The 20,005-nt window shown below is 40.7% G+C and overlaps 1 protein-coding gene across 1 annotated transcript in view; it reads left to right on the top strand.

Annotated features, from left to right (window-relative positions):
• Nucleotides 1-20,005, top strand: part of Phex (phosphate regulating endopeptidase homolog X-linked) — a 217,686-nt gene that overhangs the window by 25,376 nt on the left and 172,305 nt on the right. Inside the window, exons 4-5 of the mRNA XM_048335888.1 lie at nucleotides 15,515-15,601; nucleotides 16,741-16,967. Coding sequence (XP_048191845.1) covers nucleotides 15,515-15,601; nucleotides 16,741-16,967 — 314 coding nt within the window. The remainder of the gene's footprint in view (nucleotides 1-15,514; nucleotides 15,602-16,740; nucleotides 16,968-20,005) is intronic.

Below are 20,005 nucleotides of genomic sequence, written 5' to 3'. Positions count from 1 at the left end.
AAGTAAATTAAGAAGTGAGGGCTGGGGATGTTGCCTAGTGGCAAGAGCGCTCGCCTCAGTATACATGAAGCCCTCCAGTTCGATTCCCCAGCACCACATATACAGAAAATGGCCAGAAGTGGCGCTGTGGCTCAAGTGGCAGAGTGCTAGCCTTGAGCAAAAAGAAGCCAGGGACAGTGCTCAGGCCCTGAGTCCAAGGCCCAGGACTGGCCAAAAAAAAAAAAAGAAAGAAAAAAAAAAGAAGTGAAATTCGATTTCATTAATTGAGGCCAAAGGTGTTGAGATGGGCCAGGAACTTGTGAGCTGGACGGAAGAGGAAGTTGGGGTTTGAAAGCCAGAATGAAAATGAGATCCCTGGAGAATGTGTGGGAGGTGGGGGGGGGGGGGAAACCATGGTTCTGCTGAGGTCTGAAGGCCAGAAGCCTCACACTGAGCTCTCCTCTTGGCCAAACTTGTATTTCTGCCCCTGAGACCTTAGATGTGAAATACAATATTCAGGAATTAAAACAGCTCATCTCACACCAGAGCTTCAGTTGTCCTTAAAATGCCTTTGGAATCATTTGGAATAATTTTTATATTGATGTCTTTTATTTAAATCCAAATACAACTTCAATATTGAGGATGTAAGGGAAATACTGGGTCTTTCTGATGTACAACATTGTTAGTTATATTTATTTGACTTAAAATGAAGCCAGGGAATACACAAACACTGTGGGCTTCTGTCGCCTTAACAAAAACCGTATTTCAACGAATTAAAAAAGGTGACCAGCAATAAGGGGCATGGCTATTTTTCAAATGCTAAGAAAAAGCAAGCTATTTATTATACAATGAGTTCTTATTACTTGGAATGCTTGCATTCCTAGGAGTTCTTTTACCTTTAGTTAGATGTTGTTTTTGTTATCTCTCTCTCTCTCTCTGTTTTAGTGGTACTGGGGTTTGCACTCATAGTGTTGAGCGTGCTAGGCAGGTGCTCAACCACTTGAGCCAAGTCTCCAGCCCAGATATTGTTTATTTCATTCTTTTGCATCAAATACACCTATTACAAAGGAGAATTCAAAGAACATAGTTAAACTAAGGGCTGGGAATATGACTTAGTGATAGAGTGCTTGCCTTGCATGCATGAAGCCCTGGGTTTGATTCTTTTTTTGTTTTTTTTTTTTTTGTTTTTTGGCCAGTCCTGGGCCTTGAACCTCAGGGCCTGAGCACTGTCTCTGGCTTCTTTTTGCTCAAGGCTAGCACTCTGCCACTTGAGCCACAGCGCCACTTCTGGCTGTTTTCTGTATATGTGGTGCTGGGGAATCGAACCCAGGGCCTCATGTATACGAGGCAAGCTCTCTTGCCACTAGGCCATATCCCCAGCCCCTGATTCTTTAGCACCACATATACAGAAAAAGCTGGAAGTGGCGCTGTGGCTCAAGTGGTAGAGTGCTAGCCTTGAGCAAAAAGCAGCCAGGGACAGTGCTCAGCCCCTGAGTCCAAGCCCCAGGACTGGCCAAAAAAAAATACCCCCAAACAAACAAACAAAGCCCCCCCCCTAAGTAACATAGAGCTTCTTCACAGAGTACTTTTGATTTTGAATTACCAGTGTTTTGGGTTTCCCACAAAACACTGTCCTATTTCTCAACAACAGTGATGATTCAATATGTCTTGAAAAACTTTCTGTAATTGTCTCAAGGCTTTTCCTCCAAAATAGCTTTTAGCATGTATAGTGCCTTTAGCTGGGCATTGGTGGCTGAAGCCAGTAATCCTACCTAATAATGAGGCTGAGATCTGCCTATCACGATTTGAAACTGGTTGGCACAAACAAATCCAAGAGACTAATTTCCAATCAACTGCCAAAAAGCCAGAAATGGAGGTGTCGATCGAGTGTTAGAGTACTTGGCTTTGAATGAAATAGCTGAGCAAGTATGTGAGACTTTGAGTTCATGCCCTAGTACCAGCACACAAAAAATGGACAGTGAGTGTTGTCATTGTCAAGTAATGGTGAAATCTTTATTCTGAAGACTGTGACATTTTACCAGCCCTGTGCACAACCCATTCGAAGTATGGACTTTAAGAGTGGCCATGGTCAGGCAACAGTGGATCCTCCCTATAATCCTAGATACTCAGGAGGCTGAGATCTGAGGGGCCCAGTTCAATGCCAATCCAGGTAGACAAATCAGAGAGACTCCAATTAACCACAAAAAGTCACAAGGGTAGCTGTGGTTCCAGTGGTAGAATACCAGCTGTTAGTGAGCGCTCAAGGCCCTGAGTTTAAGCCCTAATACTGGCACACAGACAGACAGACAGACAGACAGACAGACAGACAGACACACACACACACACACACACACACACACACACACACACAGCTGTGGCCAAGTTCGTTCTGTAGGAAATGGAAATGGGAGTTACATCCTCCCTGGGACTAGCTGATGGTTCTAAGATGGATTCCAATTTCGAAGTTAAGGTGTGAGAATTTGTACATCTTAGAATCAATGTAAATTCTATTTCTGATGGCTGCCAGCTGCTTGTCACCTCTTCATGCTTATGTGTTCCCCTGTCAACAACAACGTTCTCCACTTTCATCTTCCATTAACTTCCTTTTGCAGCCACAAAGCTGTGCTTCTGTGCAGTTTATTTCAACCTTGGATGTGTATACACATCATCTGGGATTCTTGTTAAAATGCACATCCTGATTCAGTCAGTCTGAGAACAGACCTGACAGACTGCCATTCTGGAAAGTTCTCAGGTGTTGTGGCCCACACAGCTGGTGTGAGGACCACAGATGGTGTACATCAGAGGGAATAGTAGGTCACAGAAAAAATTAATACCCCTCCAGAGCTCTTGGATATTTGGACTTTTCCTCCCTTTGTATCATTCTGATGAAAGCCAATGTCATTGTATTGGGTAAATGTGCATAGGATAAAAAAAGAGAATAAGAACTTTGGTTTTGTGGTACAAGGGAGACATGTTTTATCCTTATTTTCTGAAATATTTGTTCATTTTCCTTTGCTTTAAAAAAACCCAACAACTTGGGAAATGTGAATTTATTAGGAAATCTGCATGTAATTGCAGATTAATAACCTACCCATTAATACCACATTAGTTCATCATGATTAATAGTGTCTACGTGAATGTGTAATGAATTAGTAATGATGGACTATTTGCTTTAAAGTGCCAAGAGAACATTGTAAGATGGCACTACTCATAACAGGAAAATTAATTATATGCTGGCTGGATAATAGCTTGTCACGAATAAGATATGTTTGTTTGGGAAGCCTCATTGGTCTTGTATTTGCACAGTGGGAGATACTTTTTAAAGCATTCATGGACCTTTTAATTTATAAAATATTAATGAATGGTTACGTTGGGTGCAGAAACTTATTTGTGACAGGAGAAAGCACATGCACTTATATGTGCTAATCTATAAGTTTGCTTATATTAGTAGCCAGAGAAGCTTGCTATAGTAGCCCTTTAAATGACGTTCCAAATGAAACTGCATCTCCTACCTGCTTGTCAATTCTAAATGCATACATTCGCTTCCCTGAAGCTCAAGCATTTCTTCATACCAATTTTATTCCTGTAGAGAATCATTTATTTTTGCTGTCATTCTCCAGTCTAATTCTGTGATGTCGACAGCCATCATTGTTTATTTCTGTCTCTGTCCTACATCCGAGGAAGCAAAGGTCAAGGAAATGATGTGACTTTCCTCCAAACCAATCTGGCCATATAATTTGTCCCCCACAGATTATGGGTTTACCATTTCAAATGTCTCCAATTTTAACCCCAAGCAGAAAGAGCTGAAGGAGCAGAGACTGTCCAGCTGGTGCCTTTGAGGAAACCCAAGAAGCCCAGTGTGACTGAAGTCCCCAGCTGGAAAGGGAAGGGAACAGAAGACAAAACTGAAGAGAAGGGCAGGGGCCAGAGCACACTGGCCTTGTAGGCTGTGTAAAGATTTTAGACTCGATCCTAGGGCAATGGGAAACCATTTGTAAATGTCATGTCCAGGGACCCAGTGAGTGATGTGTTTTGCCAGCTCATGCTGGCTGCCAGTGGAGAATGGCTTGGAGGCATCCGCTGATGTATTGGACACCTGTTCAGTGGGTTCCATTGTGCCCATCTATTTTCTAGCTTGCCATCCAAATGAAGGTAGCATTTGTTGCAGATAACCCACATTATTGGTTAGCCTTTTTTTTTTTTTTGCTTCTAGTTTCTCCTTAGGTCAACAAGAAAGGTCATTGTCTCTCCTCTGTTACCCATTTGCTATGGTGTTAGGAAGCACCAATCATCTCCTTCTCCTCCCTCCCCCATCACGTTCATGGGCAGAATTGGCCAGTGAAGCTATGATAGCAGTTGGGGGTAGTAGTCATCTCTCCTCCCCCCAGTCCTTTAGCCCCTTTGAGTTCACTGCTTATGCTGAAGGGACAATTGCTTTCTCTCTCTGGTGGGGGTAGGGAGGATAGAAAATTCTGGGTAGTAAAACAAAAGAGTTTTCCCCTCATTCCTCTACTCTCAGAAACCCAGTTCCAGAGGGCCAGCCTCCCTTGACCATGCCTTGTGGTTTGTACACCTAGGAATAGAACTTGTCCATCTTTTACCTCCTAAGAGGAGGTGGGAGTGAAAACAGGTTAGTTGGGAAGTGGCTTTTTAAACCTATATTTACAGTGTTTTGATGCTGTTTTTTATAGATGGGGAGGAATTGTGAAGTCTGGAATTCAGATTTTTTAGGGTGTCAGGGATGTACTGTTGAGCCCACTCTTCCTCCCCTTAGGGTGTGGCATCAGCTGAAATTGACAGCTGGAAATAAGTGTCCTGTGGAGTTTTCTTCGCTTCAGAAGTCTTCCTGGGCACAGTGTTGATCTGCTCCCACCTGGAACGGGTGAATCAACTCTTACCTCAGACTCCTATTGCATTTCAATTTTTAAAAAGGAACTTCATAAAGCTGGGGTTGGCAGAGCTAAGGCACTACCTTAGATCTAAATAAACATTTTCTTTTTTTGGTGCTCGTTCTGGGGGTTGAACTCAGGGCCAGTGCATTCTCCCTTAGCTTTTTTCCTCAAGGCTGGCACTCTACTGCTTGAGCCACAACTCTACTTTTGGCTATTTGGTGACTAGAAATAAGAATCTCCTAGAGTTTCCTGCCTGGACTGGCTTTGGACTATGATCTTCAGATCTCTGCCTCCTCGAAGAGCTATGGTTGTAGGTGTGAGCTACCCTGCACCTGGGTAAAAGGAGTGTTTTCATTTATTTATTGTTATTATTTTGATTGGTTACTACCTTTTTTATTTTTTGACAGTCCTGGGGCTTTAGACTCAGGGCCTTAGCAATGTCCCTGGCTTCTTTTTGCTCAAGGCTAGCACTCTACCACTTGAGCCATAGTGCCACTTCCAGCTTTTTCTCTTTATGTGGTACTGAGGAATTGAACCCAGGGCTTCATACATGCTAGGCAAGCACTCTACCAGTAAGCCACATTCCTAGCCCAGCCCTCTGTATTTTAAGGAGCTCTCTTGATGGTTCTGATGCCCACTCAAGTTTGGAAACCATTTGCTTAGACTTTAGGTCTTCTTCAATGCAAAGCGAAGTCTTGGACAGCAGCTATCTTTGTTCCAATATAGTCTCCCAGGTCTCTCATCTCTGATTAGGTGTCTCAGAACTCTGTAATCCCAAGCCGTTGTCCATGAATAGAATAATAGTACAGAATAGTACAGAATAGAATAATGGATAGCTCCATGTCATCATTCCACCTTTGTAAAAACAGTGGCTCAATATAACCAAGGAAAATCTTTCTTCCTGTTGATAGATTTGCTGGGAAAGTCCCAAGGGGGCATTGCTGCCTCATCTTTAGCATCTGGGGGCCTTGGTCTCTCACAGGAAAACAGCTTGCAAATTTTGCTGGTCAAATGAAGAAGAATCAAACACCTATATCCATTGACTTTTACTAGCTGAGTCTCCTTGGACAAGTTTTTGTAACCTGAAGAATGGGATTAATGATCCATACCTCTTAGGGATGCTTAGGAGGTTAACTGATTTCATGTACTATATACCTGGCACCGAACAAAATATTTAATAAATGAATAGTATCATTACTGGGTCCTTGGATGGCTTAAGATTTCTAAAGAAGGTTCATTTCAGAAAGTATGTAACCACACATGGCTTTTGATTTTTAATGCTATGATGATTGAAATAGGAGGAAGGAACGAAGAAGATTGTTCCAATTTTTACTGTAGAATGAAGTGAAGATGTATTTCTTGTCTTTATTATTATTATTAATATTTGGCAATCATGGTGCTTGAACTCAGGGCCTGGATGCTGTACCTGAGCTTTTGTGCTCAAAGCTAGCTCTCTACAACTTTAAGCCACAGCACCATTGTTTTCTGGAGATTCATTGGAGATAAGAGTTTCATGGACCTTTGTGCTTGGGTTGGCTTTGAACCATGATCCTTGGATCTTAGTCTCCTGGAGTAGCTAGGATTACAGGCGCGAGCCACCAGCATCTGGCTGAAGATGTATTAAATAATTAATTAATTTATTTATTTATTTATTGCCAGTCCTGGGGTGTGGACTCAGGGCCTGAGCACTGTCCCTGGCTTCTTTTTGCTCAAGGCTAGCACTCTGCCACTTGAGCCACAGCACCACTTGCGGCTTTTTTTAATATATGTGGTGCTGAGGAATCGGACCCAAGGCTTCATGTATACGAGGCAAGCACTCTACCACTAGGCCATATTTCAGCCCAAGATTTATTTATTTTTTTGTGTGTGCTGATCCTGGGGCTTGAACTCAGGACCTGGGCACTCTCCCTGAGTTTTTGTGCTCAAGGCTAATGCTCTACCACTTTGAGTCACAGTGCCACTTCCAGCTTTTTGGTAGTTAGCAGGATATAAGAGTCTCATGGACTTCCCTACCCGGGCTGGCTTTGAACCATGATCTACATATCTCAGCCCCCTGAGTAGCCAGGATTACAGGCATGAGCCACCAGTGCCTAGCTTGAAGATGGATTTTAATGACTTCAATAGCATAGGCTTTGCACTGAATTATTAGTTAAAATACAAGTTATCTAAATAAGACAGCTATTTTTCTCTGAGTTTAAATATCATATTGATAGATGCACTGTAACGCTATGGTAACAAAAAGTACTGCTAATATTGAAATGATTTACAAATATATCTTGATAAATATAATCCTTATTAATGAAATTTACTTGTAAATAAGCATTATAAAAGAGGTACTTTCCATTAGGCTTTTGTAGTTTTAGAAAACAGATTTTATTCTGGATAAAATGGTCTTTTGTATTTAAAGGGGGGGTGTATTTCTCTGTTATTTAGTACCTCAGGATTTAGATTGGTGAATTTTATGGACGCCGACTCACCCTAAAGTCATCTCTTCTCCTTTCCCTTAAGCCGATGCTCATGAACAATGCTCATTTATAAGATGACCATAAAAAATGAACAGAGAAAATCATTGTGACAATTTCTCTCCCTCTGTGTTCTTTGGAAGCAAAAAGAGATGTATCAGCTCTTCTTGTCCCTTTAGTATGTCAGACAGACTCCGTTAATCCCATGCTTGACTGGTTGTGGGGCTGAGGTGCTATAAGGCTGTCATACAGTTCATGTAAAATTATAAGAGTTGTGGGATCCACAGAACATGACTTAGTTAACTTGAATTTTAGTTTTAAATGGGAATAGCAATGGGATTTGCAAGCTGATTTAGAGTCTCCAGCTTTAACTGCATAAGGGTTTAATACCCATGCAATGTGAGTTAGAAAAATATTTCTTTCAGTATAGTAAATAAGCCAAGGTGCCTGGAAACCAAATTGAAGTTTGCAGTCCAGAAAGTGAAAAAAAAGGCTAAAAATAGTAAGATTAGAGGTGCCATTCAACCAAGGACCATCCAAAGGTGGTTTTTAAGTATTACCTAGGAGAAACCATGTTATGGTATGATAGGTTTAACAGAATATATAGGTTTACAGAACCCTGTGTTCACTATGGAGGTGTGGATGCTTAAAATACAGATTTTAGTTGGGCCTTGATGGCTCATGCCTGTAATCCTAGCTTCTCAGGAAGCTGAGATCTGAGGATTGGAGTTCAAAGCCAGCCCAGCTGGAAAGGCTGTGAGACTCTTAGCTCTAATTAACCACCAAGAAAAGCTCTAAGTGGAGCTGTGGTTCAAGTGATACAGTGTTATCCTTGAGCAAAAGAAGCTAAGGAGCTGTGAGTTCATGCCCCAGGACTGGCACAAAAAATGCAGGTTTTATTTAGTGAAGTTTTACTTTTACATGATCTTTTTCTCACCTTAGATATCCAAAGGAGAAATACTTGTATCATCTAGGTAAAACTGAGAATTTGCCTCAGTGACATTGATGTGAGAATACAATGGCTATTTCTATTATGTAAACTGAGCAAATGGCTCTGGTGTCTGTTGATCTCTTTGCAAACAGCCTGAGGGGGGTAGAGCCAGCATTTGCAGTTATTGAAGGACCAGGAGAGAGAACTTAAAGGAGAAAGCTTTGTTAGAATTTATTTTCTCTCCAGCCATCCTATTTATATGGTGTCAGCTTGATGCCAAGTTTCTTGGTAAGCTTTTACTCATATGCCTAAAACTTTGCACATGGGGAATTAAAAATAAAACTGGTATTCGTTGTAGAAACTTCAAATGACTGATGTGAGTTGCATGTGTTTTGCGAACTCTTGGTTAACCAGGGTACTGCTATAACATTCTTAGGAGTCTCAACCTTCCATTAGAATTTAGATATCATCTTCTACAGTGCTCAATAACTGCTGTTTGAGCATGAAGAGTAATTGAGGGAAGAAGATTGATAGCTCTCTCTTGATTTTTGAGAATAAAGGAAATAGAATGCTACATATTTCCCTCCTAGGATGGAAGAGCAGGGTATGGGCATGTGTGATTAAACTGAGAGAATGGTACAAATTCTTTATCTTTTTCTTTATCTTATTATTTATCTTTATCTTTTTATTGTAGAGGTGATATACAGAGGAGTTACAGTTACTTAAGTAAGGTAATGAATACATTTCTTTTTGACCAGTATCACCACTCCCTCATTTTCTCCTGCTTCCCCTCCCCTCCAACTCCCCTCCCACCCAAGTTAATTGGCACAATTTATTTGTGATGGTAAAAAGAAATATTTTTTTGGTCATGGGGCTTGAACTCAGGGCCTGGATGCTGTCCCGAAGCTCTTTTGCTCAAGGCTAGCACTCCACCACTTTGAGCCACAGCTCCACTTCTGGTTTTCTGGTGGTTCATTGGAGATAAGTGTTGTGCCAAGTCGCAAGACCACCCCCAAGAAGACCACCGAGATTCAGACACTCTGAAATGCAAAAGCAAGGCAAGGCTTTATTTAACGAGCTGCCAACTCGGGCCTCGTCCTACCCACCGACACAGCGGAGGTTAGGAGGAAGCCCCGAGCTGTGATTACACAGGGCTTATAAAGGCAAAGAACAAGGTTACAACAATCAGGTGTGCAAGCAAGATTAGGACACAGGTACAAATCTGATTGGCTCAGGGTTTAATTCTAAAATGGGGTTCACGTGGTGGGGCCTGACTTCAAAGTCTGGCACCTCAATAAGATTCCCATAGACTTTCTGCCTGGGCTGGCTTTGAATCATGATCCTCAGATCTCAGCCTCCTGAGTAGCTAGGATTACAGGCATGAGCAACCAGTGCCCAGCAAGAAATAATATACGTAGTCGGTGTAGCTTTGTTTTATTTTCTTTGCTGCTACTGAGGCTTGAACTCAGGGCTTTGAGCTTACTACCACACATTTTCTACCACTTAGGCCACGTCCCTAATTCTCCTTGCCTTATTTATTTTCAGGTAGGATCTTGTGATTTTTAAATTTCTTTTTGGCCTCGAATGACCCAGACAATGATCCTCCTACTTGTATCTTCTACATAGTTGAGATTCGAAGCATGGGTCTGCTTTTTCTTTGAGATAAGGTCTTGCTAACTTTTTCCCCTCGTGGCCTCAATGTGGGATCCTCCTGATCCTTGCCTTCCAAATATCTGCAATTACAGGTGTGGACCATGGCACTTGGCCTTAGCTTAGTTTTTCACCATTCCCTTTTGGTTGGATGAAAAATTTCTCTCAACCTCCCCACATTCACTAAGCACTGACCATGCTAAGACCTAGGCCCTAGGTCTTCTGCCTTGAATGTGCTCTAGGCCTTACTTACTCCAAAGACTATTCCATCTAACCATTCATTGTCAGTGTCAGCTTTTCATACCAAAGTATTTTTAGTGATATTATTTGAGGTATAATGACCCAAAGCATCTTATTTACTAAAATTATCACATGATTCATCCATTGTAGGCCAGGCTTGTGTTTGAAAAGCAGAGCTGTTTATGCCATGCATGGACAAAATGAAACTCTAGTACTTTAGCGTTAAATGTGAAACAATAGGGACTGGGAATGTGGCCTAGTGGTAGAGTGCTTGCCTAGCATGCATGAAGCCTTGGGTTTGATTCCTCAGCATCACATATACAGAAAAAGCTGGAAGTGGCGCTGTGGCTTAAGTGGTAGAGTGCTAGCCTTGAGCAAACAGAAGCCAGGGATAGTGCTCAGACCCTGAGTTCAAGCCCCAGGACCGGGGAAAAAAGTGAAAAAGGTTCTCGATGAAAATGTAGACTATACATAGCAGAGCATCACAAGGCACCTAAGATGATGCTAAGTGAAATGAACTCCATGTTATGGAGACAATTGTTATATCACAGTTGTAACTACTTTCAACATCCCATGTGTATCTGTAGCTTCTATTATTGATGATGTTCTTGTATCACCTTCCTGTGGTTGTACCTATACTATCTCTGTAATCTTATCTGAATATATTGGAAACCGTGTATACTGGTATTGGAAGTAGGAAATTGAAAGGGAATACCAAAATTGAGAGACACAGGGTAAAAAAAGACAAACAACTACAAAAGCAATACTTGCAAAACTGTTTGGTGTAAGTGAACTGAACACCTCAGGGGGGGAAAGGGTAAGGAGGAGGTGGGAGGGGAGTATGAGGGACAAGGTAACAAACAGTACAAGAAATGTATCCAATGCCTAACGTATGAAACTGTAACCTCTCTGTACATCAGTTTGATAATAAAAATTTGGAAAAAAAAAGAAAATGTAGACTATAGACATGATTAGATATAGGCAAAGATTTTTAAGTAGAATCCCAAATGTATTAATCACAAAGGAATGACAAATTGAGCTATATTAACCTAAAGAACATTTCAGTTTATTACAAAATATTGATAAGAAAATGGAGTCCATGAGAATGGAGAAAAGGAAATACAAAATTGTTGTAATTCAAAAAAGACATGTATATAGACAATATAAAGAACACGTACAAATCCCGTGAGAAAGGTGGATTGGTCAATGGAAGTATGTGAAATAGATTTCAATAAGCACCAAAGAGGATGTGGGTTGTCTTGTTTGGGATAGTGATTAGGAGGAGGCATACGTGGCTTCTAGAATTGTGGTAATAATATTGGTTATTTAGCAGTGATTAGTTGTAAAAACACTTCAGATTACAATCTGTGCATATTTTTTCTGTAGTATATATATTATACTTTCATTGAAAAAATTGACCTAAAACATCCTGGTTTTAGCTGCGTGTCAGTGCCTCACATCTGTAATCCTAGCTACTTAAGAGGCTGAGATCCAAGTCTCGAATTTCTAGTTAGCCACCAAAAGGCCAGAAATGGGGGCATGGCTCAAGCAGCAGAACACCAGCCTTGAAGAGAAAAAAGTAAGCAAGAAGAGATTGAGGTTCCGAGTTCAAACCCCATACTGGTGTCCCCCCACCCCTTGTTGTCCAGGATAAATGTATGAAAAGTATTTTCAAGAGTTCGCACTGACTGCGTAGTAAATCTCACCATGTAGGCCTCTAGGATGAGTGCAGAGGAATGGGGAGAGCATAGGGCTTCGTAAGGTGGCTGGAGCTGCTCCACTTTGGGGCATGCAGAGTGGCAATATCTTGAGCTAGTGTGAGGTGTTTAGTCACCAATATGGTGAGAAGGGTGAAGAAGAACAAAAGCAATTATGCAGGAAGCACAAGGAAGCTTGATTACTTTGTCTCAGTTAGGATTAACTAGGTATATAGTCCTATTTTAAGCCACCGTTTATTTATTTTATTCTAAAGCAGACAGAGCAAGTTCATTGAAAGTGAAAAGAAAGCAGTGAAACAGACTCTCTGTCAAGAGGGGCTGGGAATATGGCCGTGTGGTAAAGTGCTCGCCTCGTATACTGGAAGCCATGGATTCGATTCCTCAGCACCACATATATAGAAAAAGCTGGAAGTAGAACTGTGGCTTAAGTGGTAGAGTGCTAGCCTTGAGCAAAAAGAAGCCAAGGATAGTGCTCAGGCCCTGTGTTCAAGCCCCAGGACTGGCAAAAAAGAAAACAAAAAAAAGAGGTGTTCCAGTGCTGCGTGTCTAATGGAGTCCTCTCAGAGAGTGGTTATTATAAGATGAGGGGTCCTCTCACATCTCTTCCCATAAGCATTGTGCTGATTGCTTGATGGCTTGTGTATTTGTTGCCCTGGCTCTAGGGCATTCTGGGAAGAAGGTACATTTGAATACAAATCCAAGAAAACCACAACTTATTCATCCCTCCATCATGTACCCAGGAACTGAGAGAGAGAATTGAAATCTTCACCACCATCAGAGAGGTTTGGACTATTATCTAAATTTACACATGAAAACACTGACGCTTTGAAAGATTTAATAACTTTCATAAATTCTAGCTAGGACACAGCAGGAGGCTTCAACTGGATCTCATGTCTATGTGATTTGAAAGCCCATCCTCTTAACATAATAGCTAATAGTTGCTTTAAAACCAATTTGTCTAGTTGTCTAAAAACCAATTACATAATGAGATGAAAAGTACTTCATATGTGCAATGTTCAAATTTTTGATCAGTAGAACTTCTCAAATTGATTTTAATGTCTGCGTTTCGCTACAAAATACGTGTGTGTGTGTGTTAGTACTGGTGCTTGACCTCAGGGCCTAAGCTCTGTCCATTAGCTTTTTTTTGCTTGAGACAGTACTTTGCTACTTGAGACACAGTTTTACTTCTGATTTTTGGTGATTAATTGGAGATAAGCATCTTGTGAGCTTTGCTCTTTGGGTTGGCTTCAAACCTCAATCCTCGTATCTCAGCCTCCTGAGTTAGCAGGATAACAGGCATGAGCATCCAGCATTTGGCTGCACTATTGGGATTTGTGACTCGGCAATCCTTCTCTATTATATCATGGTACAGGGTGGGAGGAGGGATTGCATAATTCTCCATGGAACAACCCAGGCTATGGCTCGGATACATGACCCATATGCCCTTCTCAACACTTTGGGGACATTTTAATAGCCCAACTAATTGCTTATGATTGACAGACTTTTTTTCCTGCTTATTAATGACTCTCCACACTCAATTTTCTTCCTCTTACACTGCTTCACATGCAGAGATATAGAAAATGGATGCTGCTGATTGATGGCTTCCTTACTGTCTGCGTAGCAATGCTGTCTTGCCTCCTTGGATACACGGAGAAGGGAGGAAAATGGGAAACAGAAGGATGTGATAAGAAGCTTGTAATAAATGAATCTGTTTTGAAAGCTCAATTCTGGTATAGAAATCATAGTTTTTATCATCTGTTGATTATTGATATTTGTTCAAGCTTATGATTTGAGGATTGTCTTACTTAGCATATACATGGTCTTTTTTCCCCTTTCTTTCATGCATTGTCTCCGGAGGTTACACCGGTAAATACTGAATATTTTTAGTTCTTTTCACCCCTGTGGCTTGTTTTTTGATCGTAGGGCACTTGTGTTTGAAGTGCCCTGAGTGTTTATAGCATCACAACTTGAAATGAAATTTGGATTATTTACTTCTAAATGTGTCTCCTCAACAGTCTAATGGCTATAATGACTGCATAAGGATTATGGCAAAAAGACACATGATCTGATTTGAATGGAAATATATGCGAATATACTTTTAGAGCTTTCTGTTTACTTAAAAAATAAAAACTTCTTTCTTTATCCCTGGGGCTACTTATCCCATAGTGATGATACACAAGAAAGAAACACCAAACAAGGTGAAATAGTTGAAAATACCCACATGCAACCTAGCTATTTAGTTACACAGACTTGCTCTGTGTGTGTGTGGGGTGTGTGGTGTGTGTGTGTGTGTGTGTGTGTGTGTGTGTGTGTGTGTCTGTCTGTCTGTCTGTCTGTCTGTCTGTCTGGGGGCTTGAATACAGGGCCTGAGCTCTCTTCCTGAGCTGCTTTGCTCAAGGCTAGCTCTCTACCACATGAGCCATAGCTCACTTCTGGCTTTTTGGTGGTTAGTTGGAGATAAGAATCTCATGGACTTTACTGCCCCATCTGGCTTTGAATCCCAATTCTCTGATCTCAGCCTCCTTAATAGCTAGGATTACAGGCGTGAGCCATCAGTGCGTCACTTGCTTTGTGTACAAATTCTTATTAAAAATTCTGGACAGGTGCTCTGGGTTGCTTTTTTAAAAACAGAAAATAATGTAGATCATCTACTTTAGATGTAGATTCTTCTTTAGGAAATGTATAATTATTTATCAATTTGATTAGATTTGTACCCTGGGTCTCAAAGCTATCCAGAGAACTGTAGGAACATCTGTTGCACTATGGCTTTGGAGCCTGCTAGGTTGTTTCCCCATGTACTTTGACAACAGCAGGTTGACATAGTTGGAATAGGCAGTGCCAGGGCTGCAGTCACCATGCTTGCCTTCATGCTGGTACAACAATTCTCATGCATGTTTGAAGTTCTCTTTTCCCCCCAGCCCCCACAAGTTTGAGTCCCTGACTTTTATTCCCTACTTAATGAGTGACAGCTGCTATTTTCTGCCTTCAAACAGTATTATTAGTGACTTCATCAATAGAAAATCATTTTCCACATGGTCTTGGCAACCATATTATACACATGGCCTCATTTGTACGGCCAGAACTTGGCACATTTTCAGGCAATGTGGGCAGGCCTTCCAATCTCCCCTCTCCATTTCTTGTCTTAACTACCTCCATGTTCACAGCATTTTGTACAACATTGAAGAAAACTTCTAATAGGAAATTTCTTCCAGGTGACTTCCCTGAGAGGTTGGGCTATGAAGAAATCTTAAGTAACTCAACCTTGACAAAATTGTCTCCGTTGAGAATACTACTTGGTACAGAAACAAGAGACCAAATTCAGTTATTTTTGATTCTTGAATAAATGAATTCTGCTTCCTTTTGTGTAGGTGGCAGAAGAAATTGACCCATGAAGATGATCTAGTTTCAGCTGTAAATTGAACTTTGGGGTTTCTTTTGAGCTAGGAGAGTACCAGATAAAAGAATATGAAATTGTTTTCACTTGGACCTTAGTTCTGCTTTCTGCATATCTTTTATAGATCTGTGTTTGAATTGTCTGTCTTTACATTTAATTTTCTGCAGGTTGGTACTGTGATTATTGACTAATCTCCAACTGGACACTGCATAGAGGCCAATACTAATAAATCCTTTCGTACTTTCCAGCACTTCTGGAGAAGTCAATCAGTAGAAGACGGGACATTGAAGCCATACAGAAAGCCAAAATTCTTTATTCATCTTGCATGAATGAGAGTGAGTAATATCTACAGGAAATAAAATATTCATTTCCCTAATCCTTCAGAATTCTATTAATGTTTAAAGGTATTATTTAAGGAAGAGAGAAATAAAAATTCTGCATTTTTTTTTTTTTTTTTTTTTTGCCAGTCCCGGGGCTTGGACTCAGGGCCTGAGCACTGTCCCTGGCTTCTTTTTGCTCAAGGCTAGCACTCTGCCACTTGAGCCACAGTGCCACTTCTGGCCATTTTCTGCATATGTGGTGCTGGGGAATTGAACCCAGGGCCTCATGTATACAAGGCAAGCACCCTTGCCACTAGGCCATATCCCCAGCCCTGCAAATGTTTTAAAGATGTTATTTAGAGATAGGAATCATTCTCAAAGACTAGACTTTGATTATTCTTTGTGTGTAGTTACCTTGGTGGATCTATCACTGGGATTGTTTGGGTATAAGTTACTCAAAGAGAAATATGATCAGGAAAATCCCTATTTTACCCAATACAAAAGGCAGACAAGTTTTGGTCTCAGAGAGTCTGGGAGGGAGTATATTTAGGAAAATTGATATTTTCCAAAGGACTTACTAGATTCTAGAGAAATCAAGATTCTCAGGTGTGCTCGGCTGTTATCAGTTTACCCAGCATCATTGTGGGGACATAAAGGCCCCAGGGCTATCCACCAAACTCTCAGATCTCCTTTCTCAATACCATTGTAGAAAGAAGACAATATTTATGGAAATTATGTTAACTGGTCTGAGATTTGAGGGTGTTATTTGGTAAGCTAGAAGGCAATAAAACCAGACTCTAAAGCATTAGTTTATTTCATTAGAGGAGTGATAGGCTTTTACTGAGCAATTTAAAAAGTGGGTTGTTCCATGGCGTTACAAGGAGCTTCACTCCATTCATTGCCTGGGGTCAATACAGTTAACCCATCCTCTTGCTTTCTTGGTGAAAATAACAAATTTAGATGATTCCCATCAATGTATGAATCATAGGTTCTTCTGTCTCTATGGTTAGGTTCAACTCCATCCATGATCCCACCTTCTCCTTAAACAGGTAAAATTTCTAGTTGGGGCCATATGGGAAGTTCCTGTTGAATAGATGTTCTTGCATTCTAATCCAGTTTGTAATTCGAATCTCTTCCTTCCTACTCTCTTTCAGAAGCGATTGAAAAAGCAGGTGCCAAGCCATTGCTCCACATCCTGCGACATTCTCCTTTCCGTTGGCCTGTGCTTGAAGCAAATATTGGTCCTGAAGGTGTTTGGTCAGAGAGAAAATTCAGCCTGCTGCAGACACTTGCGACATTCCGGGGTCAATACAGCAATTCTGTGTTCATCCGTTTGTATGTGTCCCCTGATGACAAGTCATCCAATGAACACATCTTGAAGGTATAACCAGAGTTCTTTGTTCCATTTGAGATTTATCTTTGGAGTGCCTTCCTAGGGAAAGAAATTCATGTTGCCTTTAGTGGATGAGAAGATAAAAATTCTGCTCAACACTAAGATCTTTTTTTGTTGTTTGTTTGTTTTGCTTTTTTTTTGCCAGTCATGGAGCTTGAACTCAGGGCCTGAGCACTGTCCCTGGCTTCTTTTTGCTCTAGGCTAGCACTCTACCACTTGAGCCACAGTGCCACTTCTGGCTTTTTCCATATATGTGGTGCTGAGGAATCGAACCCAGGGCTTCATGCATGCGAGGCAAGCACTCTACCCCTAGGCCACATTCCCAGCCCCCAACACTAAGCAATTTGGAAAATGTAAATTATTAATAGACAACTTCTGTCAACCTTCAGGAAGCCTGTGAGTGAATTTCAGGTTGATCGTTGATCTCACCTTTCCACACCTACCTTGAACATGTGTGAGGTCTCTAAACTCCAGGGGGAGAAACTGTCAGTCTTGGCAGTTATGAAAGATGTTCTGAACTCCACTTTTTCCCTCACCTCCTCATTCTTTGGACAGGGTAGAGAACAAACATATCATTCCTTGTTCACTTTTCATGAATGGAAACAATATATTTGTGTGTGTATGTATGTATGTATTTAGTGCTAGTACTGTGGCTTGAACTCTGGGCCTTGTACTCTTGTGTAGTTTTTTTTTGGTTGTTGTTGTTCAAGGCTGGCACTCTACTTCTGGCTTTTTGCTGGTTAATTGGAGATAAGAATCTTAGAGATTTGTCTGCCTGGGCTGATTTTGAACTTTGATCCTCAGATCTCAGCCTCCTGCGTATCTAGGATTGCAGGTGTGAGTTACTAGGGCTTGACTATGAACATCTTCTTGTATAAACAATCAAATCCTCATTGGATAGTTTAGTCTGAGTCTCCTTCAATTTAGTCTGAGTCTCTTTCAATTTGAAAGACCAAACTTTTAGGTACTTGGTTGTGTTTCCTAATGGGAGAGTAAGTATTTCTTCGATAAAAGATGGACCCAAGTGTATGTGCCTTCATTTTACTTCGCAAAATTACCAACAACAAAATATTCATCAATGAAAGAGCCCTGTAAGAATTCAAATAACATTTTTCAAATAATTTTTCACCTTGATCCTGCCTGGCTTCTTTCTCCATCAATAATTACACTGAATAATAATGCTATTTCACATTTTTCCTCTAATCCTGTCCTTTGTGAAACCAGAAAATATTAATGACATATTGACATTCAAATTATAGAAGAGTAAGACTATTAGAGTGAATTACCCTTACCCAATATGTCAACCTTCCAAAATCCAAAGCAGAATTTTGTGTGTGTGTGTGTGTGTGTGTGTGTGTGTGTGTGTGTGTGTGTGTGTGTGCTGGTCCTTGGGCTTGAACTCAGGGTCTTGATACATTTCTGAGCCTTTTGTTTTGCTCAAGGCTAGCACTCTATTACTTGAGCTACAGCTCCACTTCTGGCCTTTTGGCAGTTAATTGGAGATAAACATTTCATGGATTTTCCTATTGGGATTACTTTGAACTGTGATCCGCAGATTTCAGTCTCCTGAGTAGCTAGAATTACAGGCATGAGCCACTGGCAATGAACTTAGGTGTTTTTTTTTTATAGTAGAACCATAGCTTACAAATTTGGGAGAGAAAAGAAAATTAGAAATTACCATAAAATTCATGCTGAAGTGAAAGATTTAGGCAAGTATCATCTATACTTGCTAAAAATATTAGGTGGAAGTTTGATTGGGAAATCCATGACAGACAGATGTGATATCACCCAAACCAAGTATCAATGGTAACATTGTCCAAAATGGACAACAGATAATATGTGCTTCTGATATCAATCAGAAGTGCACACCATCAGCAAGGATATTGTGTCAAAAAGCAATTAAACAAAGCTTTTAGCTTTAATACAAGTACATAGAAAATACTCAAAACAGAGGAGCATGGTAACAGCTTGCTTGCACACTTAATATTCAATTACACTAATCCTAGACACACTAAACTGTCAGTAACAGAACACTTTCCAAATGTAAGGAGGCACTTGTGCCCTATTGCTCTTCTTTGCCCGGATGGAAGCTTGTTACAAATGGAAGTGCTTGAACATTGCTTGGCATTTGAGTACGGCCCATGTCTATTTTAGTTTGGGCCCTGTTTATACTGTAATATATGAGCTAATACTCACATGTCTGAGTTAACCACTTCTCCTGAAACAAAATACAGCTACAGTGTTCCTAATTATGATACAATTACAAGTGCAAGCATGTGTGTACAGATGGCAGAAAAAAACCATTCTGAGACAAACATGAAAGGCAATGAACTTGACAGCAAAGAGCAGTGCATTGATGACTGCCAAAATTGTACAATTTGTGTGTATGTTGCTTTTTGTTTAGAGATCATCATGTTAAGTGAAACAAGCCAGTCTCAGAAAGGCTCCAAATTTTCTCTCATTTGTGGAAGCTGAGATGGAGAAACCATAAGTAAAATGGAGGCTACCAGAGAGATGGAAGAGGAACAGAAAAGAGGGAGGGAGGAGAGATAACAAAATGTAATAGAAGGGTTGAATGTGATCAAAGTACATTATATGTATTAAAATATGGTGAAACTCCTTATTTTGTGCAACTAACATATACAAAAAATAAAACATTATAACTTTAGAATAGAATTGACTGAAAAATTGGAAACCCTTTTTAAGGGTGTGTGTGTGTGTGTGTGTGTGTGTGTGTGTGTGTGTGTATACCAGTACTGATGCTGTCCCTTAGGTTTTATGCTCAAGGCTGGCACTCTGCCATTTGAGCCACATCTTCATTTCCAGCCTTTTGGTGGTTGATTGGAGATGAGTCTTTTGAACCTTTCTGCCCATGCTGGCTTTGATCCATGGCCCTCAGATCTCAGCCTTCTGAATAGGAGGAGCACAGGAGTGAGCCACAGGTGTCTAGCTCCCTTTCAGGTTTTGAGGAACATAGTTTGGGGTTTACTCACTATCCTAGTGGAGATTGCTTCACCTCTTTGAAT

Source organism: Perognathus longimembris, chromosome 28 (assembly GCF_023159225.1).
Source record: "Perognathus longimembris pacificus isolate PPM17 chromosome 28, ASM2315922v1, whole genome shotgun sequence".
Lineage (NCBI taxonomy): Eukaryota > Metazoa > Chordata > Mammalia > Rodentia > Heteromyidae > Perognathus > Perognathus longimembris.
Note: the sequence above shows the minus strand (reverse complement) of the source record. Positions and strands in the feature narration are given on the sequence as shown.